Source organism: Camellia sinensis, chromosome 14, assembly GCF_055761805.1.
Source record: "Camellia sinensis isolate YWXY chromosome 14, ASM5576180v1, whole genome shotgun sequence".
Classification (NCBI taxonomy): Eukaryota; Viridiplantae; Streptophyta; class Magnoliopsida; order Ericales; family Theaceae; genus Camellia; species Camellia sinensis.
The window spans coordinates 141,629,598-141,648,747 of NC_138974.1; the positions used below are offsets into that span (position 1 = coordinate 141,629,598).

Below are 19,150 nucleotides of genomic sequence, written 5' to 3' on the forward strand. Positions count from 1 at the left end.
CTAATGGTCAATTGTGGACTAATCATCTTGAACACAATTTTAAGTACAAAAGATTGAAAATGCTCTCTAACAACAATTAATTGAATTAGTGAAAGATGTGACTAGACGACAAAAATCACATATTTGTTATCAACAACACTACATATTCAGAAAATTTATCTTGAAAGTAAATCAATAATTTACATTGCAAGTACTCCTCACTTCCTACTAAATTTAAAACTACCTCATACACCTCACTTTCAAAGTAAATTTCAGAGTAATTTTTCATGGTTCCTAGCATTTTTAATTTATTATATTGTAGATGAAGTAAGGACCTCTTCCATCCAGAAGATAAGGATGCAAGATTACTTAAAATTGCAAACTACTTCACTAATTGGATACAAAACATTAGATAGGTCTCTCTCTCTTTCTCATGTGGTAACCAGAGATACGTGCCACTTGTGGTTACATAGAGAAGAGATGGAAGATATGAGATTGGATTGTATAAATGAGGATCTTGACATGCATAACAAGACAGAAGACAGAAGGCAGAAGGCGTTGTACATATATATGCCTTGGCCGGAGTCAGCTAGGTCCTTGGAACATAAGTAATGTTTATATTTTCTTAACTACTCTGCCGGCATGTGTAAAAATCACATGTGAAGATATTAAACCAAAACCACTTCATTGTTATTTCCTTTCCCTATGTCTGGGTTTTTCCATCAATTTCATAGGAAACTCCACCTCTTTCTCTTTCTTTCTCTCTCTCATCTATCTATTTATATATATATATAGAAACAGATGAAGATAGAGTCCATTGTGAGGAAAAAAGACTCTTTCAACTCAACTTTACACCCTTCCAATGGCCTCCTCAGGCCTCTGCAGATGCCTAATTGCATCCATAACATTGCTTTCATTTTTTATCAGCACAATCAATGGCATTGATATTTATCTAGAGTGGATTGTTTCCATTGACCTGACCGATCCCATATCACTTGGTCAGCCTGTAAGTCATAACGGTGGCAGTCACTAAACACTTTTTTTACCCTGCTTGGTAAAATTTTAATGTTTTATTTAAATGGATTGTCTTCCTAAAAATAGTTTTCTTAAAAAAAAAAAACTATTGTTTAGTAACTAAATTAGAATCATGCAGTTTTATGTCAATCAACAATGATTATTGTTTGCTTGCTTCCATAACATGATCAACTGTTTTTGGGCAAAAACATGGTTCCAAAAATAAATATTTGCACTGGACATTCCCAAAAGGGTATATATAAACATAAATATACCAATTCACAATTCACACACCATAAGCCAATGTTTTCCAGCACAATAGTAATCAACAAAAAAAGGTTGACCGGACTAAACATGTAATCAATTATCATATGTACAAAATGTGCATGCAACTGATACTAATACTAAAACAGGTTTTCAGTCTCACCAATAGATAGTCATTTATAAATAGTTCACCTGTTCACATGTGAAGCATGTGTCTTTGTCACTGTTAGCCTTGTATATATAGTGATACAATCTGAATGAGTTATTTTTCTTTTATTCTACTGTAGAAATGTTTTCATGTCTATAAAGCACAACTAAAACTCCAGTAAACTCTCCAGCAAATGGTGTGAATAGGATACGGAGCTAGTAGTCATTCCGTAGAACTCCTGCTCATTTTCTATAAGCATAAAGAAGTAATAAATCTATACCACAAAAAAGAAGTCATAAATCAACAAGAAATGTAAAAATGCTGGAACTACCAAAGACAACCTGCTGCATACGAGTATTCAATACAAATAAAATTCAGTGTCACATTTGTCTAAACAATGAACATTAAAAAAATAACAAATAAAATTTAAAAATTAATCTAAATTGGAAGGATCTGAAACAGCTAACATATTTCATAATAGGCCACTTGTCTCTTTCCTCATGACATTAAAAAAACAACTCCAAGTTACATAAGTAAGAGTAAATGCATAAGTAAGAGCTTAAATGCATAATAGGCCACTTGTCTTTTTCCCCTTTTAAAACTTCTATGAATGTGTAGAGGGAGAAGAAACAAAATTGCAAAGATACAAAACAATAAATAAATAAAAAAAAGTTGCATTTAATTTCTTCCACTTGTTCTCTCCACAAATCCAAATTGAAAAAACAGAGGATGGTATTCTTGTAATTCTGAATCATTTTTTCTATTTATAACAAGGTGATACTGGTGGTAATGTTTCTTGCTCAAATGAGTATTCCAAACAGCAGTTCCAATTTTTGCTCAGATTATTCAATTAACCTTCAGAGACAGATTAATCTGAGCATTTCGAAACAGTGAAGATGAAGCTTACAGATCAATCTTCAATATGCTCAGATTGAATTTATTATTATTCAATCAACTTTCCAACATTACAGATTAATCAACCATTACAAAAAGCAATCGATGAAGATGAAGATGAACATTACAGATTAATCAACCACTACATAGAGTAATTCATGTTCAATTTACATGTTACAAATTAAGCGATGAAGATGTGTCATTACAGAGAGTAAGATTCGAGCGATGAAGATGAATCGATGAAGATGTGTCAAACGTTACAGAGAAAGACAAAGAGAAGTATTTAGGCTTACCGATTATGAATCTCGATTATGAATCAATCGAAATCTTCTTCAACAGCATCTTCAAATCTTCAAATCTTCAAATATTTGGCTTCAAATCTTCATCAACAGCATCTTCAAATCTTCACTGTCGAGCGAGAGAGACAATGAGATTCGAGTGAGAGAGTGGAGATTCAAAGAAAGAGTCGAGCGAGATAGATTTTGAGAGAGAGAGAGAAGAAGAAGAAGGGAGTTCAGATTTAGAAAATTAGGAAAAAATGGACATAGGTCACGTTTTACGTTTTTGTTTTTTTGTGTTTTTGTTTTTTTTTTTTGAGGGGGGGAGTAAAATGAGATTTTAATATAAAAAATAATTTTTTTTTGCGACGGTTAAATAATCAGTCGCAAAAAATTAGACGCAAATAATCATTTTTCTAGTAGTGCGAATACTTTTAAGCACCCCTGCTCGCCCGATCAAAGATCAGCCTCTACTAATCATGATATGAATCTTATGTACATTATATGTTCTTATTCCAGTTTATTAGGCTAGCATTTACTATGTGATGTGCACACACACAAGTATATACTAAATCGCAAGAATTGGAACACTTCGATTGATGTTTGTTTTGAAAATTGTTTCGAAATATGTACCACTTGAAAAAGCGAACGCATATAAACGTTACTCAAATTATTCCAATTCAAGCAATAAGCCTTCATCCACAGGCATACAAGCAATTATAGCACTTAAGCAGTTAGCCTCATGGCAAGCATGCTAAGCATGGTAACATTGACATTCATGCAATTATGCTAAAGCGAGTAAACGTTCACCTAGTACTCCAAGCCAAAAAAAAGAAATGAGTTAGAAAAATACATGATTCCTAACTTATGCAATATGACTAATGCAACGCATGTGATATGCAATCATTAGGTTCGGCTACTAATATGGTATGTGAAACAATTTAAATAGCATGCGGTCTAAGCATGTATTCAAAGAATGTATTGAACTAACAATGCAGTTAGAATGATGAGTCGAGCCTCGGTGCATGCAATACAAATGGATGCAAATATGAAGAATGCTAAACGAAACATAATGTTCCTAATCTAACCATCGTAAGCTAGTAAATAAAAGGGAGAAAGACGTGGGGTTGGAAGACATACACATTATTACATTGCGCTCTTACGAAGGAGAGTCCAAATGAATAAATTAGGCTAATTAACTAATTAAAGCTAAGCTAATTAAGCTAACTATTACAAACCGAAATGTATAACTAGCTAAAACTACGTACCTAATTATTACAACACTTGAATTAACTAACTACTCTAGTTAACTAATTTATTACAGAATGAAATTGAATAACTAATTAACTAACTAATTAATTACAACAATTGACAAAATTAACTAGTTACAACTAATTAAGTACAACAATATGTAAGCTAAATATTTAAGCTAAACATGCTCGATATGCGAAGAATGTTCATGCTCATGCTTGGTTTCCACCCGAAAAGCCACTGTTTTGCTTCTGAGTGCCTCTGTTTGCACAGTTGAACACCAACACTGTTGCCTACTTCTAGAACAACTTTGCTCCACCTTACTAACACACTGCTCAATTTTGTATCAATGGTCGACCGGTCGGCCAGTGATGAAGGTTGCTGGCCACCAATGATGGCCGGTCGGCAGCCGACCATTGCTGCACAGGTTCATCTTGTTGCAACAGAGGACAAACAGAGCATATACAGGGCATTTTAAGGGTTTATTTGTACAATTCACCTCTCATTTTCATGAGCAAATCAAAGGAGTAGCAAGTTCGGTTTACAAACCATTAATGGATGCAGTTTCATTGTATGATGGCTTGTGAAACCAAGTGTGCAAGTTCAATAAATGCAAAACAAGATACAAACCTCCCCCCTTTCATGAATGATCAAGGGAAATGGTGATCTTGGAACCTTGAATCATTTCATCACTAATGGATATGAAATGGTTCGAGTTTCCATGTGTTCAATTAATGTCCGATTGAACACAACCAAATTATTATTTTGTTCACTTTTAATTCCAAGTTTTAATTACACAATTTTGGTTACCAACCATCCTCTAATCAATTAAGTTCAAAGGGTGAGATTAAGTCCTCTAATGGAAAGAGGGCTCAAACCAAAAGTTGTTGTAGGCATGAAAGAGACATCATACCGTTGATAATGAACCCCCTAAGGGATTAAACCATTAAGCATGACATCTCAATCTCATGCTTTAAACAAACAAATAGTTTGAATCACTTTCAAAGCAAAATAAAAAGACAAGAAAGGAGGGAGGTTGCAAAGATGATTAAGTGTGGAAAATGAGTGAGAAAAGCATAAATAAATGCTATCAATTCAAACAAAATGGTGTCTAAGGCCTAGACCACCAAACTCATGAGAACTATTACACTATAAGCATGCAAAACAAAGCTCAAATGCAACTATCAACCAAAAACAATGTTAAAACAGTCTAAAATAAGTCCTAAAACATGCTAGACTAAAGTTAAAAAAAAGCTAGATTAACAAGCTAAAACATAGCACAAACTAGGCTAGTAAGCTAGACACGAGGAAGGGAGGCTAACCCCTACAGTTTTGGACTTTAAAACATGATTTTGGCTACTGAAATAACTCTGAAAATTAGTGTTTAAAAGCTCAAAAAAAAGGTGATGAAATGATGGGAAACACAAGGGCAAAGGCCTCTAAAAAGAAGGGCTATCAACCCCTCAACCTTTAATGGCCCTTAAACCCAAGCTTCAGCCCAAAAAACACAGAGTTTTGATAGCCCAAAACAATGGAAAAACAACAAGAAAAATAATAGAGAAAGCAAGCAAATAGGTAAAGCCTTATACCTCTTTAAGAGAAGAAGCAATTCAAGCAATAAAACCAAATGAACAACACCCTCTAGAGCTCAAACAAGCCTCAAAATTACCTCAGCTCAAAGATGAGAAGATTTGGTTAAGGGCCATTAAAGATTAAATCGGGTCGGGGCAAAAAAGACCCATTTATTTTTCGGTTAATTACTAACTGGTTCTATATATAACTATGGAAATTTGATAGCACAAGTGTAACGCCCTCAAAATAATAACATAAAACCCATCAATATAGACATGCATTAATTTACAAAGTTCCACATTCTTCCATTCATCAGAGTTTCATTACAAAAAGTATTACATGTTAATGACAAAAGCAAATGCCCTAAAGGCTTACAGCTTTCCAAGTTAACACTTGGTTACAACAAAAGAGTGCTAACTCATTTACACATTAAGCTCTTGGCTTGAATTTACATGTAATACATCAAAAAAAATAAGACAACAAAAGTGTGTCCGCCTCTAGCCTCCCAAGCTACGTCCTTGGAGGTGGCATGCTACCTGTACCTGAAAATGATATTCCCATATAGGGTGAGCCACAGCCCAGTAGAAATATACTAAACCAAATATGAACAATGACTAAAAGATTAGCAGTTGATAGATGGCCAACACAGATACTTTCCCTTATCACACTTTACAGTTTCGTGACATTCAAGTCCATATTACAGTCCATTTTCCAATCCCTTTCAATTCTCAATTTACAACCATGGCTCAGAACCTGGCCAAACAACTCATATGAGACAGTAACTCATATCAAACACTTCCCATTTCATAATAGATAAGCATACTAGCTATATCACACAACAACAGATAAGCATACAAGCTATATCATCACTTCCACAGATATGCATATGAGCACTATCACACTTTCAATGACAAGCATATGAGCTCTGTCAACACATTAATAGATAAGCATATGAGCTCTATCTATGGAGTCCATCCCCTATCTCCTCCCAACACATCCGGTTTAGAGGTCCATCCCCTATCTTCCCCTAAACCGTGGAGTACATCCCCTATCTCCTCCAACACAACACAATACATATAAACAACAATTATACACATCATCACGCAATACATAAATTTAAAGTATTCTTTCAATCGTCAATCTCAATGACACATTCCAGTGATTAGTTTCAGTTTGCCTAATCATCATGCATTGTCTACAACAATCAAGACTATCCTCCACCGATAGCCCAAAGCAGTTATTTCTATACAGAAAATAAATGCAACAACGGATATATAATCAACATTCCAACTAGGTGAGTGATAAATAATCCAACTACACTATTTTATCCCATGACTTCCCAAATCAATTCCTCATTTCTCATAATTAATTATGCAAATTAATTAACCAATGTAATTAGGGCATTTTCCATAATTTACATTACAACCCTTAGGTTCCATTTTCATTAATGTTTCAACATTAATTCCACTTTCCCATGCCAAACATGCATTTAGGTCTTATATAAATAAAAACCCCAACTTTTGTAAAATTTACACAAAGGCCCCAAACTTTCACAAAATTACCAAACCTTCCCCAACATCTCAAAATACTAAAATTTAAAGACAAAGCTCATAGTAAGGAATAGGTTATCCCTACCTCGAAGTTAGAGCTCGGATGGGGAAGAGACCAAAACCAAAGTGCTCCAAAGACCAAAATTTTCAGATCAAAACGACGCCCTCGACGATCAACACAACTTTTACAAAGGCCGAAGAGAAGGAGGACACTCTAACTAGATCAAACCCTAGAGAGAAGGGAGTATCTAGAGAGAGAGGCTCTCAAAAATGGTTTTTAGAAAAAATAGGAGAGAGAAAGAAAAGCAAAAAGTGATTTGAAATAACCCAGCGGATAACTCATATACGTATGACCCGCTCGAGCGGAGAACATGACGCTCGAGCGCCAAGAACAAAACTCTGGACACGCTCGAGCGCAATAAGGCCCGTTCGAGCGCTAAGACACAAGAATAAAGCACTTCCGCTCGAGCGCGAAAACCAGTCCACTCGAGCGCAGATTTTCCCCTCCCAGAACTTATACTCTGGAAGTACTACCCGCTCGAGCGCCACCGCTCGAGCGTAAACAAACCCGCTCGAGCGTAAAAATCACATCTGCAGAAGTTTTGTAGTGACACGAAATACTGGAGGAGTGTAATCCCTGCTCGAGCGCCAGAACACCCGCTCGAGCGCTAGACTAGAAACCAAACTCCGCTCGAGCGCAGAATGACCCGCTCGAGCGTAACACCAAAAACCTAGGCAACAAGGATAAAGACCAAGGCTTAACCCACCTGTTCAACACAAGCCCATAAACATCCTAAAACTCAATCAAGTGGAATTAAAGGACGACAACAAGATAGATACCACTACCAACTTCACGGAACCGAGTCCGGAATACAACAGAACAGTAAAGGGATAACCGGGATCGCTATAACAAGCCCTAATTCAGCTTCCCGAATTTTTTCGTCTCTGTCTCTCCCTCTCTCACACACACACACACGCACGCAGATGGATAAGATGATCGCCAACGCGGGGAAAGATGTAAGATGATTCTAAAGCTTTAACTTGCTATATATGAATAATTTTTTTTGTAGTTAATCAACCTATTGCTAAAGGATTTAATAGTTTCTAGTAAAATTAATGATTTTTTTTAGAAATTCAACTTAATTATTGAATATATATTACCAATTGTTGGTACTGGAAAGGGAAATACTAGATGTAGATCTAAAACTTTGCACTACTTATGCAAATTGCTGCTCTCTCACTGAAGCTGGTGTTATCTAAAATAACACTTGAATGTTGTTAGGTTCTTGCAATGCTCGTCAAGGCGGCCCAGCAATAGGGGATGGAGGGCAGTGAAGGAGACTGGGAGGTGTTTTTAAGTAAGCATGACAAACTATTCGGCTCTAGAATACGTGATCCGAGAAAGAAGTCCGCTGTTACATTGGCTTGTTTTCTAAAGACATTTAGCCGAGAGGATGATTTAAAGGTAATTAATTGCACCAAAGTTGTTGCCTTGAAACTAATCTTTTCTCACTTATGTGAAGAATCATTATGACGCTTGTGTTTGTTTGCAGTTTTTCGATAACAAAATGCACTGGTATTCTAAGCAGGATATACTTAGGAAATTCATAGAGGAATCTAGAGAAGTTCCCTGTGCAGGTTTGGTTTGATTTGATTAACATGTTTTTATTCATTGTCTCTACTCTATTTTGCTCTCTGTTGCAGCAAGAAAAACCAAGCATCAATGGCCAATAAGCCACCTTTTGTGGCCAGCAGAACATCATTTGTGGCTGGCAGGCCACCACTTCTCGCGTGCCGGTCACCTTTGCAAAACCCAGCAGTGTACTTTTCTAGCAAAATAGAGTTGGTTTTGAGGTGAAAAACAGTGCAAATGTTCTACTGTGAAACAGAGGCATCTGGCAGTAGAACAGTGGCCTTTTTCGGGTGGAAATTCACACAAGCATGAGCATTTCTCGTTTACCGAGACAGAATAGTTAGAGTAGTTAGCTAATACTTCTCTAAACTTTGTATTCATGTTTAATTAATTTGTAACTAATTAGTTCATTTTGATTTGTAATTAATTAATTAGTTAGTTAATTTGTTGTAATAATTAATTAGCTAGTTTAGGTGATTATTTCATTCGTTTTGTAATTCGTAGTAATTAGCTTAGCTAGTTAGTTTATTCGGACCCTCATGCGTGAGGGCGCAATGTTGTAATAACGTATATGTCTTCCAATCCCACGTCTTTCTCTCCTTTATTTACCTGCTTATGATGGTTAGTTTGGAAGCATCATGTTTCATTTAGCATCTCTCATGTTTGCTTCCACTTGTATTGCATGCATTGAGGCTCGATGCATCATACTATCTTGCATTGTTATTTCTTACACTTCTTTGAATATGCGCTTGGACCGCATGCTATCAAATTGATTCATATGCCATATTAATAGCCGAACCTATTAATTACATCTTGTATGTGTTGCATTAGTCATGTTGCATTAGTTAGAGCATGCATTTTTCTAACTCTTTTCTTTTGGCTTGCCTTGAAGTACTAGGTGAGCTTTTATTTGTTTTAGCATAATGCATTGTATGTTAGTGTTGCCATGTCTAACATGCTTGCCATGAGGCTAAATGCTTAATTGATAAACTGTTTGAATGCCTGTGGATGAAAGCTAGTTGTTTGAATTGGGATAGTTTGATTAATGTACATTTGAGTCCACTTTTTCAAGTGGCATATTCACAATCTCTTTTCAAAAACAAAAATGAATCAAGTGTTTTAATTTTTACAAATTAGTCTATACTTATGTGCACATCACATAGTAAATATAGCTAATAATTGGAACAAGAGCATATAATGTAAATAAGATTCATATCATGATTAGTAGAGGCCGATTTTTGATCGGTCGAGCGGGGGTGCTCAATTCATGACTTTTCCTTCTCGTACATAAGTTCCCGAGCCGAGACAACTTTGGTGATGACGCACTAATGGCCTTTGGCACGAGTCATAGGTTTCCTAAATTTTCCAAAAATATTTAGGTGGCGACTCTAAAATCTAGAAAAGCAATCCATTTTTGGCATTTTATTCAAAACATCGATTTTCCAAAAAGAATTGCCAGATTTGGACTGTTTTTGTGTTTTCACTATTTCACATTGCACCTGTGAAATCAGATTTAGAACCACAGGTAGAGTCCGAACTGTAGGGCTTCTCGTCTTTCGAAAGGAGCACAAAAAGTCGAGCTACACATACGTTTGTGTTATGTCTAAAACAATGTGTTTTATGCTCTATCCTAAACTTTGGAGGCTTTAAGAACTGCTAGCAATAAGGATGCAACTACAGCCCTTTGAGCAATCATGTTTTTTAGCCTCTGATATCTTTGCTCAAATCATCGTTTTCAATGTGCAGTAGGTACTCTAAATCAGATAGAAACTCTTGAATTGAAGCTGCTGTTCAAGGTGGTAAATTTGTGTTTTTATGAAAGAGTGCAAGTGTGTTTTTTGTGGGTAAAATTGGTTCACCTTGTTGCACTATTGCTTGATAATTTGAATGTTATTCCTGATATTAGGCAACTTTCTAAGAATCTTTTGTTCTTCAACTTGTATAGCAAACAAACTACCCTATTCCCTGTTAAGATTAAACTATATACACCAACCTTTTAAATATAAGATTAGAAGTTTTTTTTTCTTTTTTTGGTTACGTTAGTTTACCCATCTATTCAACCTTGAACCAAACAAAATTAATTCGATTCCCATGTTTCTTAATCTAAGTAGGTTATGTTTAGTTTAGTTCTCGGTTACCTCGGCTCCACATGTAGCTTTAGATACCTAATATGGGATTATTAGGCTTATTTGGAAGTGTTGTTTTGATTGTATTTTTTAGATTGTATCTTTGCATTTTCTCCAAGCTCAGCGCTTTCTTCGAAACTTCATCCCATGCACTGTTATGATTAACTCTAGTTAGTTTGTATCGTGTTGTGTTGTGTTGTGTTTTGTTTATCTTTCTATTATACTTCTCTTTCTTTGTTCTCTTTCTTTCTCTCAGTGAGGTTCTTTCTATTGGCCCCAAAAAATGTTCCCGTCAACACTAGTACGTGACTACATGTGTATGCAAATTGTCATTGACCTTTCAAATGTTAGACCATTTTGTATGTTTGGATATATTACCCAAGCTGTATCAATTTCCCTCCCCTTTTTTATTTTTTATTTTTTTTGTATATAATTTAGCAAATATATATGTATTATATATGTACACACTCATTATTCATATAGGTTCTAATATTTAACAATATATATATATATATATATATAGGTTATAAATTTAACTTTGTGATGTGATTAAAATTGGCTTGTTAAAAGAAGAATCTTGGAAATTGCATATAAAACTCTCCCTAGTATACAAAAATAACTTCAAAAAGTTTGCATTTCTTCTAAAAATGATCACAGATGTTAGATAAGCATGACAATGATGAGCTTTAAGTTACAAATGGATTGATTTTAAATTGTTTTCTTTTTTTGTAGTTAATCAACCTATTGCTAAAGGTTTTAATAGTTTCTAGTAAAATTAATGAATTTTTTTAGAAATTCAACTTAATTATTGAATATATATTACCAATTGTTGGTGCTGGAAAGGGAAATACTAGATGTAGATCTAAAACTTTGCACTGCTTGTGCAAATTGCTGCTCTCTCACTGAAGCTGGTGTTATCTGAAATAACACTTGAATGTTGTTAGGTTCTTGCTATGCTCGTCAAGGCGGCCCAGCAACAGGGGATAGAGGGCAGTGAAGGAGACTGGGAGGTGTTTTTAAGTAAGCATGACAAACTATTCGGGTCTAGAATACGTGATCCGGGGAAGAAGTCTGCTGTTACATTGGCTCGTTTTCTAAAGACATTTAGCCGAGAGGATGATGTAAAGGTAATTAATTGCACCAAAGTTGTTACCTTGAAACTAATCTTTTCTCACTTAAGTGAAGAATCATTACGACGCTTGTGTTTGTTTACAGTTTTTCGATAACAAAATGCACTGGTATTCTAAGCAGGATATACTTAGGAAATTCATAGAGGAATCCAGAGAAGTTGAATCCCCTGTGCAGGTTTGGTTTGATTTGATTAACATGTTTTATTCAGTGTGTCTGTGAGCTGTAGTTTCATACTGGGATAAGAATTATATATTTTTGATGAATGTAAAAGAATTGCATATATGGATTGATTAGGAATAAGTTATTTTTGTTCTAGCTTCTTATTTATTTAATTTTTTTAACAACATGCCGTTGCTTGATTTTTCTCCTTAATCAATATTCTAGTCACAAGATTGTGATGTCTCTAGCTTTGAGTTTCATTTATGTTGTAAATTAAATGCACATTCTGTCTTGTTCTCAGTTTAACCACATTAATATTAATTTGTTTGACTAAAAACAGAGTCTTTCCAGTCTGATTCAGTATTATGCTCTTGTGTGTTTTCAAAAAATGTTTGAACAGATTTTTCAGCACTAGTTTCAGAATACATCATTAATCTGAAATCACTTACTGGTGTTTTCTACTTTTTCTCTCAGAATTCTTTGTCTTGTAAGGCGGGCTGTTTGTATTACAAATTTGAGTATGATCCTTATTAAGTTGCTGTTGTGGCAGTGCAGATGCTGGTTCGCTTAACTCTTGAACACCCACAATACCCATTAGATTATTCATTTCCATCACATGAGGAGGTTTGCTGTCAATTTTGTTCCTTTTTCTTTTCTTTTTTTGCTATTTATTTTCGTATATTGCAAAATACCCATTGGATTATTCATTTCCGTCACATGAGGAGGTTTGATGTCAATTTTGTTCCCTTTTCTTTTCTTTTTTTTTTTTTTGCTATTTATTTTCATATATTGCAAAAATTTCTGTGAGTCACCCCTTGCTTGTTAGTGATGATTGTACTTTTGTATCTTCTAGTTCTAGGCATGGTCCAATATTAGCAATTTATTGTTATAAATACTCTCTTCTATGTCTAGCAAAAGGTAAATTCAAAATTACTCAACTATGCCTTGTACCAATTATGCAGGTTGCGTTACTCAAATTATGTTTTAGAATTTACTATGCATGACCTCGGAGTAATTTTGTAGCTATCTATCATCACGAAATCACTGCCTTCAGTGAGGAACTCTTGCATGCAACTTTTACGCTTGGTTTCCCCTTCCATAGAACTGAAAGAAAAGTCATCATGGATTTGAAATTACTTTTTAATCAATTGGGTGATTTCAATGAGACTCGTTCTGTACCACCTTTTGGAATTATTGGTATATAATCTGCTGATTCTTTTTTGCATTTGATAAGTATCCCTTCTCCTATTGTATATGTCATTTCTAGGTGTTATAGTTTATAACTGTGCATCAGATTGGGCTATTGGCCGACCCCATTTGATGGGATTTAAGACTTGGTTTGGTTTGATTTGGTTTATCAGATTGGGCTACGACATTTGCAGCTTGTTCTCTTCTTTACTAAGAAAATTCCTTGCTTTTTGTGCAATAGCAGGGAGAGACATTATTTGAATATTGAATTTATTAAGAAGCATATGTTACAAATATTGGTTGTTTTGTACTTTCTGGTGCCAAGAGAATTAGGTCATGTTTGATTCACAAGATTAATAGTGAAGTATTAATAATCCTATTAAATTAGTGTGGTATTCACTATCCAATTGGATTAATATCCATTGGATTAATAATCCCACCCCTACCCCATTACTAATAATCTTACAAATTTGTTGGATTAATTATCCATTGGATTAATAATCCTATTAAATTAGTGTGGTATTCACTATCCAATTGGATTAATATCCATTGGATTAATAATCCCACCCCTACCCCATTACTAATAATCTTACAAATTTGTTGGATTAATTATCCATTGGATTAATAATCCTAAACCAAAATGTTAAAACAAACATAGGATAATTGGGCCCACGGATTAATAATCCTAATCCCATGTTCTAATCCACCCAATCAAACATGACCTTAGGCCATATTTGTTTGGGTGAACATGAGCTTGGGATTGGACTAATAGTCCAATAAAATTATTAATCCGATATTTGGTTAAACAATTAAAGTACGGACTAATTATTTTAAATTTGACTATTAGTTAAGATAGGATACATAATCCAACGAATTCATAATCCTAGGACTATTATTAGTCATGGGAATGCTAATCCAGTCCGCCCAAACAAACATGGCCTTGGTGTACTATTTTTTTTTTGCCGATGATGACACAATAATGAGTGGAAAGACCAATTCAAATTTTGCGTTTTATACGGTTACTCCTTGGTGAAAATGTAATTGATATCTATGATCATGCATGTACCGAAGGAAACAACTCCAGCTAATACCATATGGAGCATGGTCCATAAGTAGCCCCTGTTGTCCCTTTAAATATAGTTGAAAATAGTTAGTCTTAATTTGCTACATGCTCGTCTATTGCAATTTGAAGAAACGAGATTAAATTCTGCAGGATAATTATAAATATTCAATGTTTTTTTTGGGGGTGGGAATCTGTCTTATTGATCTTGTTTGTTTCATGTCATCTCCAGTTTATGAGAATTAGGGTTGCAGATGAATTGAGCGGTTCACGAACAGGCTCGGCTCGGCTCGGCTCGTTTGTCTTTATTTAAATTAAATAATAAATATATTTGTTAGAAATTGGGCGCCCATGTGGCATGACCCTTAGAACCTTTTGAACCTCATCCAAATGGGTTTTGAATTTAAATTCAAACCTATTTGGATGAGCCACTCAGGATATATATCTATCATATCATGATATGGATAGATGATATAGATATCAGATATTATCTCATTTAACCAATGGATAAATGAGATAAATATAATATATATCTGATATATGGTTATGGGTAACCAAGATAGAAACAACGTATGTTTTGTTTTCTACCCATGATACTGACTCTCTCCCAAAAATAACGATCAAAGTCATTTTGCACTGTGGTTTGTGTGGGTGATATTCACCATTGTAATATCACCCCACTGCTGGGATTGATTGATTGAGTATGGAAGCACGTGATTTATCCACGAGGTTTTAGATCAAACGAGGTATGATCTAAACACTTTATTCCGCTGCATGTTTTGTGTTTTGATTTACATATTATTTATATATTAAATAATATAAATAATATTTTTTATCTAAATAATATAGGTGATATTAAAAAAATCTCATTGGGCCAAGCTGAGTCGAGCCCGAGTTTCATTAATATTAACGAGTTGAGTCGAGTTGAGCTCGAGCTCGAGTCCAGTTACTTATCAAGCTGAGCTCGAGGTCAAAAACGAGCTCGATAAGCAAACGAGCCAAGCTTGAGCTCAGCAAACCTCGACTCGGCTCGTTTGCAGCCCTAGTGAGAATTCCCTTAACACTAACCCGATCTATTTATAAAAGTGTTGACCTGATTATGACCTGATTACGACCTGCATGCCATGATTAATGTGCACATCCTATTTGTTATGTACTAAGAAGCATGGACACTTCTAAGAATGTGTTCGTGTCGTGTCCGTGTCGAACATCGACACTCTATGGACACTCTTAAGACACATGTCCGACACTCTTCAAAATGTGTCCTATTTTTGAAGACCCGGACACTCTTTGGACACTTGGAGGACACACGTGTCTGTTGCTTAAACACGTGTGTATCGATTAGACACATGTGAAACTAATTATAAGTTTGAACAAAACAACTTAAGACACAATAATAAACCAAAAACTATATAAATTTATAGGAATTAGTGTCACATTACATTTTTTTTTGTTATCTTTGAATGATATATTCATATATATAACATATAATAAATATATAAAATTATATATTTCATGCGTGTCCTCCTCGTGTTGTGTCCTGCATTTTTTGAAAATTAGCGTGTCGGCGTGTCCGTGTCATGTCACGTGCCCGTGTCCATACTTCTTAGGTTATGTATACATGTTTAATCCATTAACAAGAATAAACACATATATTCATCAACATCTACAATGACTGTATGATATCCACAAAAATAACTCAAAAAATTCATGAGTAATCCACAAAAGTAGAAGTTGAAAAAATCTCACAAACAGTCAAATGGATAAAAGTCTCAATCAACACAATTAGCTAAATTAGTATCCAAACCAGTATGACTTCCAATAATAAAAAGTAAAAACCCAAAAAAAAACTAACACAAAAAATTAACTCATAATTGACTCCAAGGACTTGTACACTAGCACCTTCAAACGGGTTAGACATATCAAATTCAAGTTATGTAGGTTTGACACTAACCCAATTTGTTTTGTTTTTTGTTTTGTTTTGTTTTGTTTTGTTTTTTTGGGTGTGCACGCTATTGTATTGTGTCACTTTTGAGGTTGATGTTTCATGGGTAATCCACAAAAGTAGAAGTTGAAATAATCTCACAAATAGTCAAATAGATAAAAAGTCTCAATCAACACAATTAGCTAAATTAGTATTCCAAACCAGTATGACTTTTAATAATAAAAGTAAAATCATAAAAAAAACTAATACAAAAAATTAACTCATAACTGACTCTAGGAACTGCTATAATAGCACCTTCAAACGGGTTAGACATGTCAAATTCGAGTTATGTAGGTTTGACACTAACCCAATTTGCTTTTATTTTTTGGGTGTACGCGCTATCGTATTGTGTCACTTTGGAGGTTCATGTTGTTAACTAGTCAATCCTAACTGGCCAACTTCGTATTTGGTTCATGTAGTGTAAAAAATTCCAACCCGAGTTTTTTTCATGTCCAACATAAATTTTGTGCAAAGTGAAAGCATATGTCCAAGTAAGTTCATTTGTTGCAAACCAACAAATAAGAGGTGCCCTATTTGCTTGTATTTAATTTAATTTAAGTTCTTTCCAATACTGTTAATTGACGGTTGCTACTCTCAGGCCTTGTTTGAGAACAGACTAGTTTAGTAACTTTTTGGTTTTTTTGTTAAAATATGAGGTAAAAAAAATTAGTATGTTTGGAATGACTTTTTAGTTTTTTACGAAAAGATGTGCAAAAAGTTGAGAGACAATAGAATATTTGACTTTTTAGTATAGTTTGTTGGCTTTTTAGTTTTTTTAGTGACTTTTTAACTTTTAGGTAAAACAGTGAGTTACCAAACGAGGCGCAAACAATGAAGGTTTCTTTTAGTTTTTTGATTTCCTTTATGGTTGATTTTTTTATGCTAATTGATTTGTGTTGTCTTCTTCTTAACTTCAGGGATGGTTGAGAATGAAGCTCAGTACAAACCAGATAAAGAAATTTCCCAAAATGCTTGCCGTTGATTCTGAGATGGTTCTCTGTGAAGATGGCACTGAAGCTCTGGTGAGGGTTTGTGTTGTTCGGCGGGATCTACAGGTACTGTTTTGAGCTTGTTTTCAAATTTTTGTGCAGCATGACTTAGTAATACCTCCTTCTCGCCTCACGCACAGAAAAACAGGAGCAAAAGAATTACCTATGTTGCAACTAGTTTGACAATTTTAGACATCTCAGAGGTCTCAATTGAACAATTTTCTTTTCACTTCCCAAGTTGATGTGGTGTTTTGGAATTTAGAGTTTTTCAGGTCAAACTTAATGAACTTGTAAATCCGAATAAAGCAGTTGCAGACTATAGGAGTGAAATTACTGGGCTCAGTGCAGAAGATTTGGATGGAGTTACTTGTTCATTGGCTAATGTACAGGTAATATGTGGTTAGTTTTGAAGTAAATTGCAATAGCACAGACAAAAATATAATTAGGTAAAAGTTTAATATATAAATAACTAAAAATCATCTGAAATATAAAATAACTAAATGAATAAAAGTTAGTTGGCATTTGAATGTCTTTCTCTCTGGCGATTTTATAGGAATCAATGAAGAAGCTTTTACGGGATGGAAAAACAATATTAATTGGCCACAGTTTGAACAATGATCTAAAAGGTAAGCTAAGTTGTATGATTAAATATTAATTTTCCTTCTAAACATTTCTATTTGCGTGACAGTTGAAATAAGCATCATTCTTCGTTAATATAGTCATCCCATGTATTTGTTTGCCATTTGGCTACTAGCTGTCAGCTGATTTTAATTTCTTACACCTATTTTTGGAATTGCACATTTGTGATTTGAATTGTATGATTCAATACAATTCAGGAGGTGATCGATAAAAACAGGTTGCATGAATTGTAAATCTCGATGAATCGTAGAACTAAATCGGTGAATCGATCAATTCATTGAATTCAATTTTTGGCCCCTTTTTGTTTTGGTTTTTTTGCTGGAAAAGGGTTTGAACAATCTTTTTAAGGTCTTTAGGGTTATTATATTCCATCCTTTGTCCCTCCCTCCCTCCCTCTCTCAAAGACTCAAATCCTAGGGGAGAAAAAATCTTTTTTTCTCTCTCTACTATAATCTACGCTTACATATTTAACTTTATTCAATTTTTTGCACTTACGAAAGGAATATTTTGAAGGCGTTAATTGAGTTTTTTTACAAAGTTTGAAGATTTGGGAAATTGAGTTATTGTTGCTGTGAAATTTAGAGTTTGGGTTTGTTTGCTTTCTTTATTAAAAATAATTGATGAAAAATATATAAAAGGGAAAAGAAAAAGTTGTGATCTTACATGGAACCATTGTACCAATGATCCCACTTCCTGTCATAGAAGCGTCTTACCTATTAGAGCCTTTTTCATTGATTTATGTCTAAAATTTTCATATATATAATATATTTTTAATATCTAATGCAATAGATATATTTTTCTATGCAAATTAGAAATTTTGACCAAATATTTATGATTCACGACTTGATTTGACTCACAATTTTGAAAAAGACAATTTCGATTTACTATTTGACAACTATTCTTACACCAAGTTTGTGCTATTTACTACCGATAGCTTTGAATAATATTTTCTCGATTTTTTACTTACAGCTCTAAAGTTAGATCATGGAAGAGTGATTGACACCTCTTTGATCTTCAAACACGGGGATGAGGCTAATTTCAGAAGACCTTCTTTGAATAACCTGTGCAAGGCAAGTTGTTAATCATGCACACATGCAGAGTAATGTTGATGAATTAATCATGGTGCTTATAATGGTGCACAATAATATTGGCGAATAGATTATGTGGTAGAGCTGTATCATTTTTCAGAATTTAAAATTTTATTATTTTATATTAATAGAAAAAAATTGTAAAATTTATTATTTAGTAGTGATAATTTTTTTGCATTCAAAGTGATTCAGCTGTAGTGAAG

General features: G+C 34.3%; 1 protein-coding gene across 6 annotated transcripts; it reads left to right on the forward strand.

Moving 5' to 3' along the window:
- Window positions 1-8,238: 8,238 nt before the first annotated feature.
- On the forward strand, window positions 8,239-18,947 carry LOC145806750 (small RNA degrading nuclease 1-like). 6 transcript variants are annotated; one of them, XM_082904545.1, is made up of 7 exons: window positions 8,254-8,415; window positions 11,925-12,014; window positions 12,555-12,724; window positions 17,149-17,286; window positions 17,493-17,609; window positions 17,774-17,846; window positions 18,829-18,947. In XM_082904545.1, the coding sequence occupies exons 4-7, from the start codon at window positions 17,161-17,163 to the stop codon at window positions 18,939-18,941; spliced, it is 429 nt and encodes a 142-aa protein (XP_082760671.1). In that variant the 5' UTR covers window positions 8,254-8,415; window positions 11,925-12,014; window positions 12,555-12,724; window positions 17,149-17,160; the 3' UTR covers window positions 18,942-18,947. The 6 variants fall into 6 exon arrangements, 4 of the variants coding, with proteins under 4 accessions (XP_082760671.1, XP_082760669.1, XP_082760668.1 ...); XR_014350235.1 differs by lacking the exon at window positions 18,829-18,947 and having other exon boundaries at window positions 8,239-8,415; window positions 17,774-17,807; XM_082904543.1 differs by lacking the exons at window positions 8,254-8,415; window positions 11,925-12,014 and having other exon boundaries at window positions 12,137-12,724.
- The last annotated feature ends 203 nt before the right edge of the window (window positions 18,948-19,150 follow it).